The 24,547-nt window shown below is 46.7% G+C and overlaps 1 protein-coding gene across 1 annotated transcript in view; it reads right to left on the reverse strand.

Moving 5' to 3' along the window:
• The window catches only part of LOC120932453 (centrosome-associated protein CEP250-like), a 155,326-nt gene extending 131,426 nt beyond the window's left edge, over positions 1-23,900 (reverse strand). Inside the window, exons 1-2 of the mRNA XM_040344813.1 lie at positions 23,682-23,900; positions 4,400-4,530 (exon numbers count right to left, since the gene is read on the reverse strand). Of these exons, the coding sequence (XP_040200747.1) occupies positions 4,400-4,412 (13 nt within the window). The 5' untranslated portion in view covers positions 4,413-4,530; positions 23,682-23,900. The remainder of the gene's footprint in view (positions 1-4,399; positions 4,531-23,681) is intronic.
• Positions 23,901-24,547: the final 647 nt, after the last annotated feature.

A 24,547-nucleotide genomic window follows, 5' to 3' on the forward strand; every position in this document is an offset into this window, starting at 1 on the left:
GGTAGACAGTCGAACGCCCGTATCAGTCACAGGCACTCCGATCGGTACAAAGGCACTGGAGACCCCTGGCAAAGTGGTTGGGGGCCTCAATCTCTGGGTAGCAGTACCCGGTTGTCGGAAGGCAGACATTGCTTCGCGGTCCGCACCCCACAGGGAAACAGTAGCTCTGCCCCCTTGGCGCGAAATTGGGCGTTCCTCCTCCCCGTTTGGCGCAAAATTCTCTGCACGCCACACGCAGGGGAATGTAGCTCCGCCCACTTGAGATGAATCTGTCCGGACACGTTGCAGGTGCGTGCTAGGCCACACACGCGCCCAGGCTCAGCAATGCGAAGTTAACCCCTCGCTGCCGGACAGTTCGAAATGCACATTACTGGACACTCTCCACCAAATAATCTCACTTTTCTTGTTGCCACTGGCAACGGCCGGATCCCGGACGAGCCCCCACGTGTAGCGCTACCCCCGGAGGAGCCGCTAAATGATTTGGGACCGGCCTACTAAGTTACCCTGGCAGTGTCCAAGGGTTCAATTGTGAGAACAGCAACAGTGAGTGGAGGTCCAGACATCCAATAAAGAGTTTTCAATACTTTATTGTCCAGGCCAAACACGGCCAACATCAACATACATTAGGAAGGTCAAGGTTGATGAAGGAAGAAATAGAACCATGCGGTATCAGGCCTGGATATAGAACTGAGCAATATTCTGCTCAGAATTAAACTGAATGCATACACGTCACCACTCTGCTTGGAGTGGGTAAGGTGCCCCCGGAAAGACCCCTATTATAGGCCTGGCAGCCGGAGCGTCACTTCTGAATAGTACTGGGAGGAACAGATCTACCACACGGACCTGTCTCTAGGGCCCCCGCCACAGACCAATTTCAATAGAGAACTTATAGTAAATAAGGACAGAGAATCCCCCCAGTAAACTTCTTTTGAAAATGGTCCCCGGATGACAGCAAGCATACCTGTCAGTGGTCCGGACACCCGATCCCAAACTAGGATCCTTTTAATAGGCCTCGGAAACCCAGTAGAGCACTGGGGTCCCTTCTCTCCTCAGGAAGAGGTTCGCTGCAGAGTTTAGCTCTGGCCAGGTGGGCCACGCCATCCATGGATGCGCGTACCCTGAAGGTGGGTACCGCACCTGAAACGGGACCCCGCGGAAAGTTTTCGACACATGACCTCTCTCACAGATATACCCTCCCCCAGCATGCCCCGCGAGGGAAAACATCCTCTAATTGGCTGCTGGGAGAAGATCTGTTCTGCCAGAACCCCTCTAGCGCCAGCAGCCGGCCAGGGGTGGCACTGCACTCCCTGACCACAGTCTGACCCAGTGGAACTTCCAGAATGACAGAGATCATCAAATTTGGCCAAACATTGAATGGGAGCAAGGTTACTCTCCCGGTTCCCCACTAAATTAAAGTGTAGTGCCCATGCTGAAAGCAAGGGGGTGCTACATACTCCCCCCACTTGAATTGACACTGTCCCCAGTGTCCAAAAGCATTCGAGCCCGAATGCGGACCTGATACCTGCAAAAAAAAGTGCTACATACCCATTGGCATACCAAGGGGGGGCAGGGGTGCAGTCTGTCCTGGGTGCCACACATTAGGGGGGGTGCCAGCCCAGTGCCCCCCGCCCTCCGGGCGACAGGCACAGGCAGAAGCGGCAGCGCTGTGTCATTCAGGGCAGGGAGAGCAAGAGGTGAGCTGTGACAGGGTGCAGGGTGCCAGTGTGCGGACCGTACCCGAGTGACTGACACTCAGGGCCAGCCAGGGAGAGAGAGAGGACGGCAACTGCTGGACTTAACGTTTCAAGTTTATCAGCAGGTGATTGGTTGTTAGGTGGTCCTAGCAACCAATCATTAGCATTGTTAATATGAAAAGTTAACTCCAGCAGTTCCGGTCCTCTGTTCTGTGCTGCTTTGTCTCCCCCTCTGCATGCATGCCCCAGTAAGGTAGGAAGGGGCAATGGGCAGGGGTCCAGAGCTGGGTGGGAGTCAATGTGCAGGGGTCTAGAGCTGGGGGTGGGGGGCAATGTGCAGGGGTCCAGAGCTGGGTGGGGAAAATGTGCAGGGGTCCAGAGCTGGGGGTGGGGGTCAATGTGCAGGGGTCCAGAGCTAGGGGTGGGGTTCAATGTGCAGGGATGGGGGGCAATTTGTAATGTGCAGGGGACCCGGCTGGGGTGGGGTTGTGTAATGTGCAGGGTTCCAGACCTGTGGGGGTGCTGTGTAGTGTAACAGGGTCCAGAGCTGTGAGCGGCTTTGTAATGTAAATGTAATGTCTAGAGGTGAGGTTAGTGGAGAGGGGGTACACTATTGACAAAGAGATATTGGGGGTACAGAGATATGCAGGGAGCACAATGGGGTGTTTTTACATTTTAAAGTGGGTGGTTGCCAGATATAGAATCCGCCCCGAGTGCCAAATGCACACCCCTGTACATACCTTAGTGGTACTTAATTTAAATGCTACTTACAGTCACAGACATAGTGTCAAGGGTCGCCCATGCCCCAGGGGGCCCGTGCAGCCTCCCTGTCACATTAGGTTTTAAAGCTGTGTGGAAAACTTCAGGCATGTTGCATTTTTCCACCCCACTCTAAGTGCCCGCAGCAGAGGAATCCATGAACAGGAGGGGGTGATCGATGCATTTACCACTACCGATGCCCTGAATAGCTAAAAGCTGCTTTTCCTCCTATCCCTCACACAGCTTTAAGCTGCTGCATTGAGAGCCATTCAAGGCATTGGTACTTGTAAATACCCCCCCCCCCCCCTTACACACTGCACCGATCACTCTCTCCTATCCGCTATCGGATCCCCCCTACACTGATAGTCCTCCTATGTGCCCCCGCCCCTAGCTGGCTTTTCTCCTCTGCCACTAGCTGCTGCAGGGGCATGTTTTAGGGTGGAGAGCAGGGGGAGAGGCCGGTAAATATGTGATTTACCAGCACCTTATTTCTCTGAATGAATCAGTACCGATCGCTCCTGTGTCTATTCATAACTGAAGCACACTGCCAATAGAAGGAGCAGTGGCTCCGAGCGCGTAGCCCAATCAGCCTTTGTTCTCCCTGTTTGACCCTCCTCCCGGAAGTGTTCCTGGGAAGTAATCACGTGACCTGTCACGTGACCTGTGAGGCTGGAACAGACTACATCCTGAAGGCCACAGGACAGGCCTGAAGACTCCACACAATCTGCTTTCTTCACTTCTAAAGCAGCCCATGGATCCGGGACGAGGACTACAGGATGTTACAGATGAGCCTTCTTTCCTTACCTTCTTGTAAGTGTGTTTTTTACAATGTGTCATTAAAAGAACCTCTTTAATACTGCACTTAGGTGGCGCTTCCTTTCTCTACCCCTTTTTTGTTTACCACAGAGTCAGCTCTCTGAGGACAGCAGCCGCCATTGAACAGCCACATCACCTGCATTTTTAACCATTGAACTGCCTGTTACTACTATTTCCAATGGACTAATCACCATACTCCTACCCATATATGTACTTTGTATCTGCGCTGACAGTTACCTCTCCTATCATATTCGGTGCAGCTGAGGCTGCAGAAATAGGAATTTAAGAATCTTTGTCTTCGATTGCTTTCTGTGTCTTAAAAGTGAGACATCATGGGTCTGTTTTTACCCCTGATATTTCACCAAAGCCCCCAACCCAATTACTGACAATGTCCATCAAGCCAGAGCTTGAGGGTTCACAGGGGTCTCAACCATGCTCCAGGGGGCCAGGGCTGCTGGGGGAAACTCTTGCAGCGTCACCCTATGTAGGTCCCTGGCCCTCTGAGTTTTTGGTTTCACCCACACAGGGTGATGGGGAAAGCCCTTTCCCCCAGTGGCAGACCCTCAGTACAGCCCTTCCCCACCTTGCTCACCCCTGTTCAATTGTGCATGTGCACACAAGGTGGGGGCAAACAGGCCACACTCTGAGCTGCGGAGTGAAAGTGGTGGGCTCATATGTGAATCTGGAAGTCAGAGGGGCTCACCAACCCTGGGAAGGACCCCAGGCTGGGAACTCTGAGTTAAATCTTTTAGCTATAAGCCCACTGCTTTCCCTCAGCAGCTCAAAGTGAAGCAGAGGGTAGTAGTGGTGGGGCCCCAGGTCAACTTTTGTATCAGGGCCCACAAGCCTCGGGCTACGCCTCTGCTTACAGTTACTATTCCCTGGTTCTTTTAAGCTGCAATAGGTGGATTTTAAAGATCTCCTGTTCCCATGACACTGGAACAAGAAATTGGAGTGCATTTATTAACCAAGGATGAGGAGTATACAGAATGGATAACAGACATAACACAGGTGGCATATCTATAAGTGTAACTAGTAAGTATGTAAAATGTAAAAATAATTTTCAGATGAACGTTATAAAACATGAACACTAATCCAAATATAGAACTGTTTCTCTTTGTGACACTTACCTTCAGTATTCATGCAGGCAAGCAGAACAGTGTAAGTATTCCCCTCTAAGGCCTCTTTTAATAGAAGTGGAAGAAGCCTCTCTTTTTTATCCAGATCAGGTTTTTCTAACACATGCAGCAGTGGCCATGTACTAGGTAGAGAGCAACAACAATGAAAAGTCAATATCATTCTTCTGGATAAGGGAACTGAATGTACTGTGACTTTATTTTTTAATTACTCAGCATCATAATACTGAATGATTTATCATAGACTGATTTATCATAGACACATACCTCCCCACTTTTCGAGATGGGAATGAGGGGCGCCTATTAGTAAAAGTATGTATCCCTAGGCTTTTTGCCCTATACAAATCCATCTTTGATGACTCTGAACTCCCGCCCTCAATGAGGGAAGCTACCATAGTATTAATCCCTAAACCAGGCAAGGACCCTCACCAACCAGAGTCATATCGCCCCATCTCCCTCTTACAGGTAGATATAAAAATCCTGGCCAAGGTGCTCTCAGCTCGCCTTAATACCGTGATCCTCTCCCTTGTACACGCCGACCAGGCGGGCTTCATGCCCGGCCGGAACACCTCTTTTAACTTAAGGAGGTTGTTCATTAACCTCCAGGCCAGGCACGACAACCCGGGGGCTAGAGTTATCGTCACACTAGACACCGCCAAGGCATTTGACTCGGTGGAGTGGAGGTACCTATGGACATGCCTCGCTAAATTTGGGATAGGCCCCAGATTCATTCACTGGGTGAAACTCCTTTATCAGGCCCCGGTGGCAAGAGTGCTAGCCAACGGATGGCCCTCGGGTCGGTTCCCCCTGCGGCGTGGCACAAGGCAGGGCTGCCCCCTGTCGCTGCTGCTGTATGCCCTGGCAGCAGAGCCGTTGGCAATCGCCATACGTTCGCATCCTGACATAACGGGCCTGCGGAGAGGTGGTGTGGAGGAAAGAATAAGCACATACGCAGACGACACACTTTTGTACCTGGACGACTCCACGGACTCCCTTTCACTGTCCCTGACCCTGATAGAGCGCTTCGGAGCTTTCTCGGGGCTCAGGATCAACTGGGACAAATCCCAAATACTTCCACTGGACAGCTACCCGGAGACCAGAGACAGGGCCCTTCTCCCACTACAGAGAGTGGCCGACATTAAATATTTAGGGATTCGTACTACCAGGGACCCTGCAGACTACATTAAGTTGAATGTCACGCCATTGTATGAAATGCTAAAATCCAAAACACAAGCTTGGACCAGACTCCCGCTAGGAGTTTCGGGCCGAGTAAATTTAATAAAGATGGTCCTGCTGCCCAAGATCCTCTACATAGTGTGGCACTCGCCGATATACCTAGTGCTCAGGTGCTTCAGGCTTATGGAAACTATCCTAAAGCCATTTGTGTGGGGCACCGCGAGACATAAACTCCCTTGGCAAAGACTGAAAAACCCAACTGACTTGGCCGGACTAGCGCTACCCAATCCCCTAGTGGCTATAGCGGGAGGGCCACGGATAGCAGAGGGAAGACATTCTTTGCTATATCACTATAGGAGGGTGTGGAATATAGTGTCAGACAGACTAAACATACCGCCCCTACATGGCTACACCTCCCTGTGGCACAACCCCGCCTTACCGGAGTTGGAGCGCATTCAAGATACCGAGGTCTGGAGCGCTAGGGGAATCTACTACTTGTCCCATGTCACCAGGAGCGGAAAGCTGAAACCCTTCCCGGTGTTACAATATGAGTATAACCTGCCAGACCACATGATATTCCGATATGCCCAACTACGACACGCCTTTAGGGCTCAATTCCCCCAGGACGACTTAGCCCTTGCCGATAACCCCCTCATGGCTGCTGTCAGGTATCCCGACCCCAAAAAGCTAATCACCCAATTCCACACTATGATCACGCTCCCAAGGGCGACGGTGGCGGCCTACGCCCTAAAGCCCAGGTGGGAAGCGGAGGTGGGCCCAATGGAGGACGACGAGTGGAGCGATGCTCTAGACGCATGCAAACTGGTATCCCCAAAACTGTCAGATCGACTTACGCAAACTTTCATCATAAACAGGGCCTACCTCACACCCCTTAGGATCTCTAAGTATAGGAGAGACTTCTCCGACGCATGCCCAATGTGCAGTCGCGAAACGGGCACCTTCTTCCATTTACTATGGCAGTGTACCAAGGTCCAGGCTTTCTGGGAGCAGGTCGTGAGATTTCTCCATGACAAAATGGGATCCCCCATCACGCTACAGCCCAAGATATGCCTTCTGGGCATTTTTCCAGACACGGAAATCAATAAATTTCTCAAGATCTTTCTGCACGAGACACTTTTTGTAGCCCGAAAAGTTATAGCACGGGTATGGATGAGGTCGGAACCTCCAGAGCTGTCCCACTGGCTGGCAGAGGTAAACAGCACGCTGCCTTATAAGAAACTAGTGTATTCCCATAGGGGCTGTGCGGCCAAATATGAAAAAATTTGGGGAAAATGGCTAAATTCATCTGCAACCTGCTCCCAGTAGGGATGATATGATCAGGGAACCACTGAACTCGCGAGAAGGCAGGGGAGAACGGGAGGGGCGCGGGTTGAAGGATCATTAACCCAACTGTGCTGTGCCCGCATCGCGGGAAGGCTAGGAATGAATGTTATTGTACCCTCTGGCACCTATAGTCACATACCTAAGCTTGTACTCTGTCTGTGAACACTTGTTGTATGCTATGACTGCACAACTTCTACATGCCCTGTAAATTGTTATTTTGCTCAATAAAAACCTTTTTGATGGAAAAAAAAAAAAAAGTATGTAGGCATAGGACACACCTCTTGCCACACCCCCTTAGGAGAATTATACAAAAAAAAGTTAAAGCCACAAGTGCTTTTTTTACCAATATTATTGCTTTATACTGACTTCTGACATGTACATATGCAGCAATTTAGAAATTGGATGAAAGGTTTAGAACTGGGAAACACTTAATTTTTTTAAAGATAAATAGTGCATTTTATATACCACCATATAGATCAGACCAAAATTACATAGTTACATAGTTAGTCAGGCTGAATAAAGACACAAGTCCATCCAGTTCAACCACAAAAAATAAACAAACAAAATAAAAAACACAGTACAATCCCATACACCCAACTCCATACCCACAGTTGATCCAGATGGCAAAATGAGGGACAAATGAGAAGGAAAGAGGGACAGAGGGACTTTGTTCCAAATAAGGGACAGTCCCTCGAAGTCAGGGACAGTTGGGAGCTACGCAGACATGAGTGAATTGAACAGTATCAAGCTGAGTTCCTAAACTGGATCCCTTCACAAATCAGGCTAAAATAGGATTTTTATGACAGGTTACCTGTAAAATCCTTTTCTTGAAGGTACATCACGGGACACAGATCCAGTAATTACTACATGGGTTATAGGCCACCTTCAAGTGATGGACACTGGCATATTCAAGACCGGAAGTCCCCCTCTATATAACCCCTTCCACATGGGGTGCACCTCAGTTTTGTAGCACAGCAATATATAATAATCCCAAAAGAGGGGAGGGACCTCTGTGTTCCGTGATGTACCTTCAAGAAAAGGATTTTACAGGTAAGCTGTATAAAAATCCTATTCGCTTTACAGTACATCATGGGACACAGAGACAGAAATTACTACATGGGATGTCCCAAAGCAATGCCATCTGAGGGGAGGGAGACACCAACAAATAAATGAGAAATCCGTCACATGAGGACCTATACTGCCGCCTGCAAAACACTGCGCCCAAAGGTTGCATCCTCCTTTTGACCCACATCCACCTGGTAAAATTTTGTGAATGTATGAACAGATGACCAAGTTGCAGCCTTGCACACTTGGAAGCCTGGTGACGCACACTGCCCAAGAAGTGCCAACTTCTCTGGTGGAGTGCGCTCTAAGATGGAAAGGCGGAAATTTTCCTTGTAAATCATAAGCTTGAGTGATAATCTGACGAATCCATCTAGAGATGGTCGACTTGGATGCTGCCTGTCCCCACCTGGTTCCTCCTGGCGACACGAACAAAGCATCCATTTTCCGAATCTGAACAGTTGCTTCCAGATAGAAGCTAACTGCTCTCACTACATCAAGAGAATGTAATGACTCTTCCACTGCCGAATTTGGCTCTGGAAAAGATGAATGCAGCAAAATATCCTGGTTCAAATGAAAACTGAATACTACTTTAGGCAGAAAAGACGGCTGGGAACGTAACACCACCTTGTCTTTATGAACCACCAAAAATGGTTCTCTACAAGATAACGCTGCCAACTCCGAGACTCTTCTTGCGGAAGTTGCCCCATCAAAAATACTAGCTTCCTTGTGACCATGGGTAACTGGGCATCACACATTGGCTCAAAGGGAGGGCCCTGAAGGACAGACAAGACCAGATTCAGATCCCATGGGCAGATCGGTGACTTAACCAGAGGATTTATGTGTGTTACACCTTGCATAAAGGCCTGTATTAGGGTGTGAGAAGCAAGAGGTTTTTGGAAAAAAACTGTCAAGGCCAAGACTAGACCTTTAATAGTACTCAAGGCTAGCTTCATTTCTACTCCCAACTGTAGAAAGTCTAGAATCATGCATATGCTATACTTGCGAGGATGCTATCCCTTGTTTGCACACCAAGAATCATAGGCCTTCTAGACCCTATAGTAGATAGCTCTAGAAGCCGGCTTCCTAGCATTAATCAGGGTGGTTACCCCTGAGCCTGAAAGCCCCTGATCCTTTAGGAGGGCCTCAACAGCCAAACCGTCAAATTCAGCGTTTGTAAGACAGGGTGGAATACTGGCCTTTGTGACAGCAGATCCTGGCTGGCTGATAAAACCCAAGGATCCGTCACTGCCATCTTTACAATCTCCTCAAACCAGGACCTCCTGAGCCACGCCAAGGCCACTAGGATCACCTGTTTCCATTCCCCTTTGATCCTGCGCAGCAGACGCGGGAGCAACTGATCCCAAAGGGTTACCAATGCATCTGTTCCGCAAGCGAGTGGGTCCTTTGTTCGGGACAAACTTGTCTAGTTTCGTGTTGAACCTGGACACAAAAAGATCCATGTCTGGGGTACCCCATCTCCGGCAAATGGCCAGAAAGACATCTGGATGTAGGGACAACTCCCCTGGGAGCAATGGCTGGCGGCTTAAGAAGTCTGCCTGCCAATTTTCTACTCCTGGGATAAACACTGCAGATAGGCAAGGAACATGTTCCTCTGCCCAAACCAGAATATGGTCTACCTCTTTCTGGGCCGCCCGCTTCTTGGTGCCGCCCTGGTGATTGATATAGGCCACTGCCCGACCAGGCCCTTACGGCCAGGCATACTGCCTGAATTTCTAAAATATTGATGGGCAACGTCTTCTCGGACTCTGACCATTCCCCCTGAAGCGCATTATTTTATAATACTGTTCCCCAACCTACAAGGCTGGCATCGGTTGTCACTATTTTCCAAACGATCGACATGAAGGTTTTCCCCTTCTGCAAATTCTCAGTTAGTAGCCACCACTTTCGACTTTGTTGTACGCTTGGAGTCAAACGCATTGGACAGTCCAAATCTTGGCTTCTTCTGCTCCAGGCAGACAGGATATTGTTTTGCAACAGTGTTGAATGTAACTGAGCATAGGGCTCTTCCCTTGTCCTGACCGTGTGCACCAGATTTTTTTATAGCGCAGACTTTTGCCTCTGGTAAGAACACCTTCTTGCGGTCTGTGTCTACCACCAGACCCAAGTACTTTTTACTGGCCATAAGGATGATTTTTTCCAGGTTGATAATCCAACCCAGATGCTCCAGATACCCGACCGTGCTTGTTACACTCAGATCCAGACCCTTGGACTAAAGGGATCAGTAAGGCCTCGTACAGACGACCGGATCTATCCGCTGGGATTGATCCGCGGATCAGTTCCAGCTGACAAATCCGGTCGTCTGTACGGCCTAGCGCAGGGATATGCAATAAGCGGACCTCCAGCTGTTGCAAAACTACAAATCCCATCATGCTTCTGACTCTGGTGTCATGCTTGTGGCTGTCAAGAGTCTTGCTATGCCTCATGGGAATTGTATATCCCCGGCCTAGCGGATATTTTTCCGCAGAGATTCGTCCAGCCGATCGATTTCAAGCGGATAGAAATTTCTTAGCATGCTAAGAAATCTATCCGCTTGAATCGTGTCCAGCGGATTGATCCGTCCGGTCGTCTGTACAGTCTGTACAGACTCACCGGATCAATCCGTCCGCTCCCATCCCTCGCATGCGTCGTAATGATTCGACGCATGCGTGGAAGTAGTTGCCTTCCAGCGTCATCGTCGCGGCGACGGCGCGACACGTCACCGCGGATGTATTCCGCGCAGATTTCGATCTGATGGTGTGTACAGCCATCAGATCCAAATCCGCCAGAGGATTTATCCGCTGGAAACGGTCCGGGGGACCGTGTCCGGGGGACCGTTTCCAGCGGATATCCTCTGGTGTGTACGAGGCCTAATAGGTTGTCTAGGTATGCCTTTACCACTATACCCTGGGCTCTTATGCCGCGTACACACCATCACTTTATGTGATGAAAAAATGACCGTGTGTGGGGGGAAAACATCGGTTTATGTCTTGTGAAAAACGACAAAAAAATTGAAGCATGCTTAAATTTTTGGTGTCGTTTTTCAAAACGTTGTTTTTTGTTTCACAAAAAATCCCAGTGTGTAGCAAAAAACGAAGTTTAAAACAACGTTTTTAAACCCGCGCATGCCCAGAAGCTAGTTATGAAGCGAGCTTCGATGGAAAAGAGTGGTGAACGTAACCTCGCTTTGCTAGAGCATTGTGAAAAAACGATGGTGTGTAGGCAACGTCGTATTTGAAAATGGAAGTTTCAAAAACGTCGTTTTTTACTTCACAAAAAATGTCAGGTTTTTTCATCTCATAAAGTGATGGTGTGTACGCAGCATTAGTCTTGCTTGTTAGGAGCAAGGACCTTTGTAAACACTCGTGGTGCGGTGGCCAACCCGAAGGGCGAGGCCACAAACTGAAAGTGTCACTGCTCTACCGCAAATCGCAGGAACTTCTGGTGAGTAGGGAAAATTGGAACATGGAGATATGCGTCCTTGCTTCATTCACATTTGGCGCTTTGGGATTGCGGACAGAATTGCAGCGATTCTGCTCGCGATCTCAAAATGCAATGAAATTGCAAAACGCATGTTCAGGTGCCATTCACCACGGTGCAGTTTGGTGCAATAAATCGTACTGCAAACGTGGGAAAATGCAACGAGTGAAGTTGTGGCCCAAAAAGGAGCAAGCGATGACAACTTTTGCGTGTTGTGGTTTGCATCGATTGGCGCCCAATTTAAAAATATGAAGGGAACTTGGACAGCCGCACTCCAAAAATGTTCCTTTTATTAAAATCACTCACAAAATAAACATGCCACAGCAAAAACTGGACAAAAGCTGACACGTTTCGCACTGTACCTTCAATGCTTAGTCATAGCTAGTAACACAATGCCGCCCGATTTACGTGGCGAAACTGCACCGTGTTTTAGGTGCCATTGAACATGAATGCCACCCAACATGTGTTTTGCGATTGCAAAATGCCAAATGCGAATGGAGCCTTACGTTTTTATTGACGAAATTGAGGTTCAGTTTGAAGTGTATGCAAACCTTAACAATAAACGTCTCTTATTTTTTCTCTATTGGTCTGATAAAATATAATTGAAACCATTGTGTTATATCTGCTTGACAACTGCAAAAAATATATGCAGTGTTTACCTGTTGATCTAATATGAAATTATGAGCTGCCCTGTATCCTCTTTGTCAGGTCACCCGTAGCCAGGTGACAAGTGCACCCCGTAGGGGTCAGGGATGCACCACAGGGTGGTGAATCCTATGGCCGACTGCTGCTAGCAGAGACGAAGCGTGAACCTAAGATCACACAGGGCGCGGAGTCTAAGACCCAGTTTTGTATTCACCAGGGCCCTTGATGGTAGGGATGGTCTTGGCCGCAACTGGGTCCAGGTCGCATCCCCGAGATTCCTCAAGTCACACTCCGCTGGGAGAAGGGGGAAGCAGTCAGCAGGACAAACAGTGGTGATGGACAGGCCGAGGTCAGGGCAACAGGCAGACAAGGATAACCGTGGAACATGCAAATAGTCAGGGGCACAGGCAGACAAGGAAGTCGGGGACAAGCCAAAACGGTACACGGAAAGATGATCGTAGCACTCTGCAAACAGGAACTAGCAACCTACACTGCAGACAGGAACTAAGCATAGGAACACTGTTGAACAGCACTGCAGACCTGTAGAGCAAAGGTTAATATAGGCTTCCTGGGATGGACTAGGGTGGAGCCATACAGGAAGAGGAAGTGATAAAAAGGGAAACCAGAACAGGATCTGCCTCTAAACAACACATGGAGATCAGGTAAGCGGACAGACTTGATGCATATTCATGACAGTACCCTCCCTCTTAAGGCCCCTCCCCCTCCCCAGCCTGGAGCCAGGGCTAAAGGGGAATCCCAGAAGAAACCTCCTCGACAAATGGGGCGCAAAGATCTCAGATGCAGAAATCCAAGACGCCTCCTCAGGACCAAATCCTCTCCAAAGCACAAGGTACTGAAGAATGCCTCCGCAGATTGACGAGAATCCAGAACTTGAGTATCCTCATTGACCAAAACCGAAGTATGGACAGGAGGAGAGGATTTATTGAGGACCAAAGGCCTTTTAGGAATAAGTAAGGGCATGAGAGGGTCAACAGGAATCCGAGGAGGATCAAGCAGACCCTTAAAGATGAACTGGGGATTAAGCACAAGACCATCAGACTGGGCAGAGATCAGAGGAACCCTGAAGTCAGGTTGGTTAGAAGGTGACAGGGCACAGGAGTCAAGCTGGATAGCAGGGAAATCAGCAGAATGCAGAGAGCCCTGAAAACAAGGTAGAAAACCCCATTTAGCCGAATGAGGCAATCTATCCAAAGGATGGATTGAGCCCCTTAGACAGGTTGCAGGAGGGCCTGAACAAGAAAAGGTAGGAGGCTCACTGGGCATGGGCCGACCTGGCATAGCTGATGCAGAGGCTGATTGAATAGCATAGTCAGGTGTAGTGATTACCCGAATCGCATCACAAGGCGTAGTGACTGCAGAACTCGCAGACAAGTTAGCCTGGCTGTGCGTTTTAGGGACAGTCAACGGTAAACTGGAGTGAATGATCGGCTCAGGTTCACAGACGGGCTCCTCATCCAGAGTGCTACATTGGCTAGAAAGTGCATCAGCCTGACTATTGCAGGACACATTCCGGACACCACTACATGTGGTAGGACGAGCAAAAGATTCTGGAATGGTGGCAACAGGAAGTTTCTCTTTTGGGGCAACCTTGGGTAGGCAAGACGTGGAACAGGAGGGACCCCAAGCCAGGATCTGTCCTGCAGTCCAGTCAATGTGAGGAGAATGGAGTCTTAACCAAGGAAGACCCAAAACGATAGGAGCTGAGGTCTTAGGTAGAACAAGGAAGGATATCCACTCCTGGTGAAGTGTGCCTACTGACATCTTAACAGGGACTGTCTGGAAGCGAATAGGACCCCCCGGGAGAACAGTGCCATCAATCGCCGAGACCACCAATGGTGTGGTGAGGGGCAAAAGGGTAAGTCTCATGGACGATGCGATTTCCCAGTCTATGAAATTGCCAGCGGCTCCGGAATCCAGATATGCCGAGACCGAATGAGAAGAAGCACCAAAATTAAGGGACACAGGAAGAAAAAGACGAGAAGGTGAAGGAGATATTTCTGGATCCAATACTCCACCTTCCAGATGTATTGAACCCGAGCGTTTCTCGGGGCGAAGAGGGCAAGTGTCACGAAAATGACTTTTGCCCCCACAGTATAGACACAGGCCTAGAGTTCTGCGCCTGGCACGTTCCTCAGGGGATAGCCTGGTCCGACCCAGCTGCATGGGTTCCTCAGTTGGCAAGGGATGCTCCACGGGTCGAAGAGAGGGGATCTCAGGCTGACTAAGGGCCAAGGGATGTTGGCGTCGCTTTTCTAGGGTCCTTTCCTGAAAGCGAATATCGATCTGATTACACAAGGAGATCACTCCGTCCAGATCAGTGGGGATGGTTCTTCCTGCTAGTTCATCCTTCACTCTATCAGATAGGCCATGCAAAAAGGTTGCGACTAAGGCTTCATTGTTCCAACTCAGTTCAGCTGAGTGGATACGGAACTGAAGAGAATATTGTCCCACTGAACGGGATTCTTGGCGGAGACGTAAAAGGGCGCTGGCTGCTGAAGAGACACGAGCCGGTTCTTCAAAGATATTCCGAAAAAGTTTCAAGAAAACAGGCAGGCTAGAAACCACTGGATCATTCAATTCCCACAGAGGGGCAGCCCAGGCTAAGGCTTCCCCGGAGAGGAGAGAAATGATATAGGCTACCTTTGCCCGATCAGACAAGAAGTTTTGAGGCTGTAGTTCAAAATGGATAGTGCATTGGCTAAGGAATCCCCTGCAGGCTTTGGAGTCTCCAGAAAAACGGATTGGAGGTGATAACTTCAGTGAATGCGACTCTGCGACTGGTGCAACAGGTGCAGCTGCTGGTTGTACTTGGGGTTGCGGATTCGGGGTTCCCAGCGAGGTCTGAAGCTGATCAAAGCGGGAAGCCAGATCCTGAAGGAAACGCATCACCTGATCCTGATTAGCTTCATGCGTCTCGAGTCTGCGAACAATGCACTGTAATGGATCATCTGCGGGGAGCGGCATGTCGGCCGGATTCATGGCTGTTCAAACTGTCAGGTCACCCGTAGCCAGGTGACAAGTGCACCCCGTAGGGGTCAGGGATGCACCACAGGGTGGTGAATCCTATGGCCGACTGCTGCTAGCAGAGACGAAGCGTGAACCTAAGATCACACAGGGCGCGGAGTCTAAGACCCAGTTTTGTATTCACCAGGGCCCTTGATGGTAGGGATGGTCTTGGCCGCAACTGGGTCCAGGTCGCATCCCCGAGATTCCTCAAGTCACACTCCGCTGGGAGAAGGGGGAAGCAGTCAGCAGGACAAACAGTGGTGATGGACAGGCCGAGGTCAGGGCAACAGGCAGACAAGGATAACCGTGGAACATGCAAATAGTCAGGGGCACAGGCAGACAAGGAAGTCGGGGACAAGCCAAAACGGTACACGGAAAGATGATCGTAGCACTCTGCAAACAGGAACTAGCAACCTACACTGCAGACAGGAACTAAGCATAGGAACACTGTTGAACAGCACTGCAGACCTGTAGAGCAAAGGTTAATATAGGCTTCCTGGGATGGACTAGGGTGGAGCCATACAGGAAGAGGAAGTGATAAAAAGGGAAACCAGAACAGGATCTGCCTCTAAACAACACATGGAGATCAGGTAAGCGGACAGACTTGATGCATATTCATGACACTCTTCTTAGGGAGTCTAACCAAACCTCCCAGTTCTTATCTTGCACTAGAGAACAATTACTTTTGATGTTCTAGGGGTGAGAAGAGTGGGAGTGAATCAATTCTTTACCAAAAGACAACTGTGCAGGGTTGGCACCATTTCTTTCTTTTCAGTCCAAAAAGCATCAGCCCACAACAGGAAATTAGGAGTTGAATGCATTTCTTGCAGATGAGCAGGTATTATTCTGTACTATCAGGATCCATAAAACATGGGGGAAAGTCCATGCATTGCAAAGATGATGCACTGTATCTATCTCTTCAATATGTTGCCTTGACATACACTTAGTTAGACATAGTTAGACAAATTATATAGAATATACTTTCAAGTTAATCATTTATTTCTCCCCGGAGTTGAATTCCATGCAAATACATCAATACTTTCATATAAATAGTTGTACCTGCCATAGAAATTGCATTTCTATTCAGCCAGAATTGTGATCATGACACCCTTGGCAAACAGCACAGGCAGGTCTGTGACCTTCCTGCAGACTACACTGTTATGCAATACAGTTCAGGACCCCAGCCTGTAATTGGATAATGATGGAGCAGCTGAACATTGAGTGTGTTTCTGTCCTCCCCCTTTCATGTATTAATGCTTACAGTTTTACACTGGCCATACGCTAGTAGATTTTAGAACAAAAAGTATACGTAAATTCACGCTACATTTGTTGACCTATCCAGTGTCGTTGGAAAGTATTTCAAAATGTTGTTTACTTTTTACATTTAATTTTAGAATGAATATAGGATTCCTGAACAAAAACCACGGACACGCTTAGAAATTCTGCCATACATGTATTAAAAAAAATATATATTGCTCCTTTAAATACATGTATTCTTATCACTGCAGTCCTAAAACATCTCTAAAGTTAAAATTTTCAAATGAAATTCTACTAGTGTATCGCCAGCTTTTTCAGTATTACTGAAGGGCAACAAAGCTAATAAAGGGTCTGGAGGATATGAGTTATGAAGAAAGGTTGCGAGTACTGAATTTATTCTCTCTGGAGTAGAGGAGCTTGAGAGGGGATAAGATTTCAAATTACAAATACCATACTCTGGTGACCCCACAATAGGGATAAAACTTTTTCGCAAAAGGGAGTTTTATAAGACACGTGGCCATTCATTAAAATTAGAAGAAAATAGATTTAACATTATTAGACATGTGCTCTGCCAAAAAAATCTTTTTTTTGTTTGTTATTTTCGTTTTTTTTTTTTTTTCGTAAATTCTGGGAAATTCGAAAAATTATTTTTTTCCGTTTGTTTCATTCGTTTTTTTTTTTTTACGGAAATTCGTAAATTTCGAAAAAATAATTTTTCTTCGTTTTTTTGCTTTTTTCGTAAATTCGGGAAATTTTCGGATTTCCGAAAAAACGAATGAAACGATAAAAAAAAAGAATTTTCGGTAATTCGGAAATTTACGAATTTTCGAAATTTCGAATTTTTCAATGTTCGAAATTTCAAATTTTTGACTTTTCGAATTTTTCGAATCTCAATTTTCGAATTTTTCAATTTTCGAAATTTTGAAATTTTGTATTTTCGTAATTTCGTATTTGAAATTTTTCCGTTTTCGAATTTTTTAATTTTCAAATTTTTCAGTTTTTGAATTTCGAATTTTTCAATTTTCGAATATTTCGAATTTTTCAATTTTCAAATTTTTCAATTTTCGAAATTGATATGCAAAAATTCGGAAATACTAAAAAAAATTAAATTTTCAAACTTCGATTTTTTCAATTTTCAAATTTCGAAATTTTCAAATTTCGAAATTTTGACAAATTCGAAATTTTGACAAATTCGAAATTTTGAAAAATTCGAAATTTGAAAATCCGAAAAAAAATCCGAATTTCCAAAATTCGTAAAAAAAACGGAAATACGTAAATACGAATTTTCGAAAATATGAAAATTCGTAAATTCAAAATTTTCGGAAATACGAAAATTCGTAAATTCAAAATTTTCGGAAGTCCGAAAATTCGTAAATAAAAAATTTGTCAATCCGAAAATTCGTAAATAAAAAATTTGTAAATACGAAAATTCGTAATTAACGAATTTTCGAATTTTCGTAAAAAAACGAATTAGAAACAAAACGAATTGCACATGTCTACTTAAACTACACTGAGGGTTCTTTACTGTAAGAACTGCAAGGATGTTTAATTCCCTTCCACAGGCGGTGGTCTCAGTGGGGAGCATCGATGGTTTCAAGAAACTATTAGATAAGCATCTGAACGACCACAACATACATAATGTAATACTGATATATAATATCACACTAACACATAGGTTGGACTTGATGGACTTGTGTCTTTTTTTAACCTCACCTACTATGGCCCAGATTCACAGAGAGCAAGGCGCACATAACGCCGCCTTAGAGCAAACACTGTACGCTACGCCAACGTAGCGCGGAGAGGCAAGCATTGCATTCAGCAAGCCAGTGCTCCCAACGCTGCGCCAGCGTGGCGTGCAGGGCCAGATTTCCCACAAGGCCAGGCCTCGGGGCGGCACTGTGTGCAGGGACGGCGGAGGAGACAAGTCATTTTTCAGTGGTGCGTGCCGTACAGCGGCAGAGAGAGATTCTCTCATTGCCCGCACTGCTGTTACAACATTCGCCCTTACTTACCATTTCCAGTGACATTCCCATCTGGTGACAAGCGACGGTGGCAAGTGACACGCTCAGGGCTCCCACTCATTCTGCTTTATGGTGAGTTGAACTATTTCATTTTATATTACAATGTAATGATAGAAATTATGCATTTCAATCATCCTGACACCATAACAACCATGGTGCCGGAATGATTGAAGCACTAACACCAGTCATTGTCTGCGAAAAATGGCTTACCCCCCCCTTGCCTCGCGCCCCCCCCCACCCATGTGATGATGGGGGGGCGGCATTGAAGGACCCGGCCTTGGGGCGGCAAAGGGAGTAAATCCGGGCCTGGTGGCGTGGGTTTCGAAGGCGCACGCTGGCGTAGGTGGAAGTGGGCGTGAACCCATGCAAATGATGGGCCGAGCGCCAGACAGGTACGTATCACGAACTGCGCATGCACCGTGAACGCATGCACAGCACCCCCCTGCACCTGCTCACAACCACGCCGGCACAACTGCCTAAGCTACGCCGGATCACTGCGTACGCCGTGAACATAACATACGCCCAGCCAGACACACGTCCAACGCACAATACGCCGGCTTGTGTTCCCTGGTGTAGACCTGTGAATGTCTGTTACCGGGTTGCACCTCATTTATGGGGAATAACTTTACGCCGGACGTACAACTTACGCGCATCTCGCGTAGCATGCGCCGGGCACACGCACGTTCGTGAATCGGCGTATTTCCCTTATTTGCATGTTTGAATGGCTAATCAATGGGAGTAGCACCATGCGCCCAGCCCATATATGCGCCCACCCTACGCCGGCGTGTGCAAGCTACGTCGGCGGGGTATAGCCTGTTTTTAGGCGCATGTTGGTTTGTGGGTCTGCCGCACACATACGCCGGCGCACATTTTCACTTACGTCTGCTTAACGTGTTATACGTCGGCGTAAGTGCTTTGTGAATCTGGGCCTATGTATCTAAGTATGTAACTGTGCGGGAAATTACAGCAGGCTGTTTTAGGACAGATGTGAGTGCTTATGAATTTTTTTTACAAAATATATTTGATGCTTTGAAAATAAATACACTGAGCAAAATTATAACACTTTTGTGTTTTGCCCCTATTTATCATGAACTGAACTCAAAGATCTACAGCTTTTTCTATGTACACAAAAGGCCTATTTCTCTTAAATATTGTTCACAAATCTGTCTAAATCTGTGTTAGTGAGCACTTCTCCTTTGCCGAGAAATTCCATCCACCTCACAGGTGTGGCATATCAAGATGCTGATTAGACAGCATAATTATTGCACATGTGCCTTAGGCTGGCCACAACAAAAGGCCACTCTAAAACGTGCAGTTTTACTATATGGGGGGGGGGGGGTCCAAAAACCAGTCAGTATCTGGTGTAACCACCATTTGCCTCTTGCTGTGCAGCACATCTCCTTCACATAGAGTTGATCAGGTTGTTGATTGTGGCCTGTGGAATGTTGGTCCATTCCTCTTCAATGTCTGTGCGAAGTTGCTGGATATTGGGAGAAACTGGAACACACTGGAATGATACAGAGCATGCCAAACATGCTCAATGGGTGACATGTCCAGTGAATATGCTGGCCATGCAAGAACTGGGATGTTTTAAGCCTCCAGGATTTGTGTACAGATCCTTGCAACATGGGGCCGTGCATTATCATGCTTCAACATGAGGTGATGGTCGTGGATGAATAGCACAACAATGGGCCTCAAGATCTCGTCACTGTATCTCTCTGCATTCAAAATGCCGTCAATAAAATGCACCTGTGTTCGTTGTCCATAGTATACGCCTGCCCTTACCATAACCCCACTGCCACCATTTTGCCACTTGATCCACAATGACGACATCAGCAAACTGCTCACCCATACAACGCCATACACGCTGTCTACCATCTGCCCTGTACAGTGAAAACCGTGATTCCTTCATGAGGAGAACACCTCTCCAAATTGCAAGACGCCATCGAATGTGAGCATTTGTCCATTCAAGTCGGTTACGATGACGAACTGCAGTCCTTGGCTGGAGTGGTTACACGTGGTCTGTGGTTTTCAGGCCGGTTGGAACCACTGCCAAATTCTCTAAAATGCCTTATGGTAGAGAAATGAACATTCAATTCAAGGGCAACAGCTCTGGTGGACATTCCAGCAGTCAGCATGCCAATTGCATGCTCCCTCAAAACTTGCAACATCTGTGGCATTGTGCTGTGTGATAAAACTGCACATTTTGGAGTGACCTTTTATTGTGGCCAGCCTAACACACACACGTGAAATAATCATGCTGTCTAATCAGCATCTTGATATGCCACACATGTGAGGTGGATGGACCATCTTGATCATCACCAATAGGTTACTTAAGTTACGACAATTCTTGTATGACAAAATAAAACTTTGGAAGTGATGTAATGTTTTCTTCCCACGAACTATCACACTAACGTATCATAAGTTTAAGGGTTCCTTTGTGTTGAATAGGTTGAGAAAGGCTGCATTACAGTATCTAGCATGACACATGACTAGAAGCCAGTTCACACCTGAATCACACAGGAAAGTGGTCCACATACCTGTGTGATTCCTGCACATTCTGTGCGGTGTGATTCCTTTGAATGGGGTGCAAATCAAACCGGAACGTATAAAAGTAGTGCATGCAATATATTTTTCAAGAATGCGCCTCACCAAATCACATAGTACTGTGGTACCATGCGATCTAGTGCCTGCAAATGCAGTGTATTTGCAATCAGTGGGGTAGATTCAGGTAGCAATTGCGTCTGCATAACCATAGTTACGCAGCGCAATTGCTTACTTGCGCCGGCGTTTCGAATGCTCCTGATTCAGGAACCTCGTTACGCCGACTGCAGCCTAAGATATGACTAGCATAAGGCTCTTATGTCAGTCATATCATAGGCTGCATTCTTACGATCGCCGCTAGGGGGGCGTTCCAGTAGTGGTCAGCGTATAGTATGCAAATTGCATACTAACGCCGATTCACAACCCTATGCGAGCCCTGCGTACGCAGTTTACGTCGTTTGCGTACGTCGGTTTTTGCTTAAGGCTGCCCCTGTTATTAGTATTAGCAGGGGCAGCCAATGCTACGTATACCCGTCGTTCCCGCGTCGCGTTTTTGAAAAATTACGTCGTTTGCGTAAGTGAATCGTGAATGGCGCTGGACGCCATTCACGTTCACTTTGAAGCAAATGACGTCCTTGCGACGTCATTTACCGCAATGCACGTCGGGAAAGTTTCCCGACGGAGCATGCGCACTACGTTCGGCGCGGGAACACGCCTAATTTAAATGATCCACGCCCTATGGGATCATTTAAATTGCACGCTCTTACGCCGGGCATTTTTCAGGAGCGCCCACGCAATTTACGGAGCTACTGCTCCGTGAATCAAGCGTAGGGCAGGTAATTTACGGAGGCGCAGAGGCAAAACAGTGCGCTGCGCCTCCGTAAGAAAAGCGCAAATCTACCTGAATCTGGCCCACTGTTTAGCAAATAGCAAAGGCAGTTCCGGAAATGTGCAAGATTGCCCTTTATTCCTCCCCATGTTCTGGTGTAAACGGTCCCTAAGGCTGCAAACAGACAAGTTCTTTGTCTTGAAGTCTCAAGAGATTTCAAGAGTGGGTATGACTTCTGTTTAGAAACTTCTCAGTATGCTAGAAGGCAATTAATAAAAAAACGTATTTACTTTTCACTATCCATTAGAGCTGGATTAAAGTCTAACCATTATTAACCAGAAGCCCTGCCAAAGAAAAACATTGTTTACCCATCCATTGTTTAAAAGTCATAAACCTACTATTCAGTTCAGGCAGTGTAATTATTTCAAATCGGTCATAGCTTGAGGCTACACAGGCAATTTTTACCTTCAGAGATTGAAAAACAAAACTCCTAGTGCAAAAATAGTTAATCCTCCTAATGTAGAAGATTGTTAAGGAATAGTTCAATCAGTCTGATGAGAATAATCTCAAGTGTACACTTGAATGAGAAAAATCATCCAAGAATTAACAATTGTTGAGGGAGTGGTCTCTACTTCAGTTCTATTAAGGAAAAGATAGGAGATTAACCACCAATAGTTTCTGCTATGCAATTAAATTGCTGTTGTGGGAGATCATCTGTTTAATCTCTTTTTACTAAGGACCAGTTCACACCAGACGCAGTTCCGTACAATTTTGTGTGCGCCATACAATTTCTGCACCGGAAACTGACCGTAAACTGACTGCATGGTGTGAACTAGAGCCAACTAGAGCCATTGGAATATATGGAAAACACTGTGCATGCATTTTGTGCAGAAAAAAAGCACACGGAACTGAACGGAACTGCGTCTGGTGTGAACTGGCCCTAAAAATATTATAATGTGTATGTCAAGGCAATATTAAAACAAATATTATAACAAAAAAAATACATATTTAGTACAGCTCTATAATTAACATACATTTATTCATCTTTTTTCCCCCTAAAAAGTACAGGAACATAGCTGCAGAAATCCAGTGGGCTCCTGACTTCCTGTGAGCTTAGGCTGGATTCACGCCTATGCATTTTTAGTGCTTTTTGCATTTTGCAGATTCGCACTACAGTCCATTTAACATTGTTTCCTATGGAACACGTTCTGTAGTGCAAATCTTCAAAATGCAAGAAGCACTAAAAATGCATAGGTGTGAATCCAGCCTTAAAGTGTGATACTTAGGCCAGGTACACACGAACAAACATGTATGGTGAAAGCGGTCCGTCGGACCGTTTTCACCATACATGTCTGCCAGAGGGCTTCTGTACGATGGTTGTACACACCATCGTACAGAAGTCCGCGTGTAAACAATACGCGGGGCGTGTCCGCGTCGTCGCCGCGACGATGACGCGGCGATGACGCGGAGACGTGGGCGGGCCTGCCATTTAAAGGCTTCCACGCATGCGTCGAAGTCATTCGACGCATGCGAGGGACGGCGGGCGCCTGGACATGTACGGTAGGTCTGTACTGACGACCGTACATGTCCGAGCGGGCAGGATTCCAGCGGACGGTTTTAAAACACGTCCAGGAATATTTGTCCGCTGGGAAAAGGCCCGGCGGGCAAATGTTTGCTGGAATTCGGCCCGCTCGCGCCCACACACGACCGAACATGTATGCTGAAACTGGCCCGCGGACCAGTTTCAGCATACATGTTTGGTCGTGTGTACGGGGCCTAACACAGAAATTAATCTCACGAGATGCCCTCTAGATCAATACATAACTGAAAATGTAGTCATGGGTTTTCAAGGGAAGTATTTCTTTATCCTAGATGCAGTACATGTACTTACACATTCTCAGTGGCCTGCAAAGACTTTTCACCTAGATCAAAAATCTTCACTACCGAGCGTACATGAAGAGACCTTGTGTCACTGTTCGTCTCACTTCTTTCCACTGTAAGTTCAAATAGTGTGCTAAAATAGAAAAAAAAGGCCTCTCAGTAAAAACAAAATTAAAGAAATATTAATTAAATCACAAGTGAACAAATCGGGTTTGGCTGTCATGTTATAGTTTAACAGATTAGCAGCAATTCACAACAGCATGAGATTTTTTCGACATCATGCATTATTTTCTTATTCATTTTTCTGGTTATATTTTCTTTTGTTCACTAAAGGTTTTATCACATTGGTCTGCAGAATTAATTTTATTGCAAATTACATCAATTCTGTATGTGAAAGCAATCGTACAAGTAATTGCTACCACTGTCTAGCTGGCGATAACACTGCCAAGGTTCAATGAGGTTTCTATTGAAGAAAATAGGATTTTTGTACACCGTAAAATCAAGTTCAAGTTCATTGACGGACACAGCACTTTAAATCTTGACCTTAGGGTTATATCCCCACCTTCAGGAGAGGACTAGGCAGAACTCCATAAGAGCTGGCTCCTTGCTGAGATCTGGTGTGGAATTTCTGATCAGAAGTGGCATTTTTGATTACAAGTGGAAGAGTTAAAAACCAGGATTTGCTTTTAGCTGCTTTTAACTGTTTCTGCTGCAAGTGTTCAATTGTTTGTCTTTTTTTCTCTGACACTTTTTAAACAGCTTTTTTTTTTTTCCTTTCTGCTAATTAAGGGGAGTGTTTAATTGTTAACAGGGGGGTGTCTAATTGTTAACAGGTGAGTATATAAGTGTCTGTAAAAACTCCATAAGAGCTGGCTC

Source organism: Rana temporaria, chromosome 3 (genome assembly GCF_905171775.1).
Source record: "Rana temporaria chromosome 3, aRanTem1.1, whole genome shotgun sequence".
NCBI classification, from domain to species: domain Eukaryota; kingdom Metazoa; phylum Chordata; class Amphibia; order Anura; family Ranidae; genus Rana; species Rana temporaria.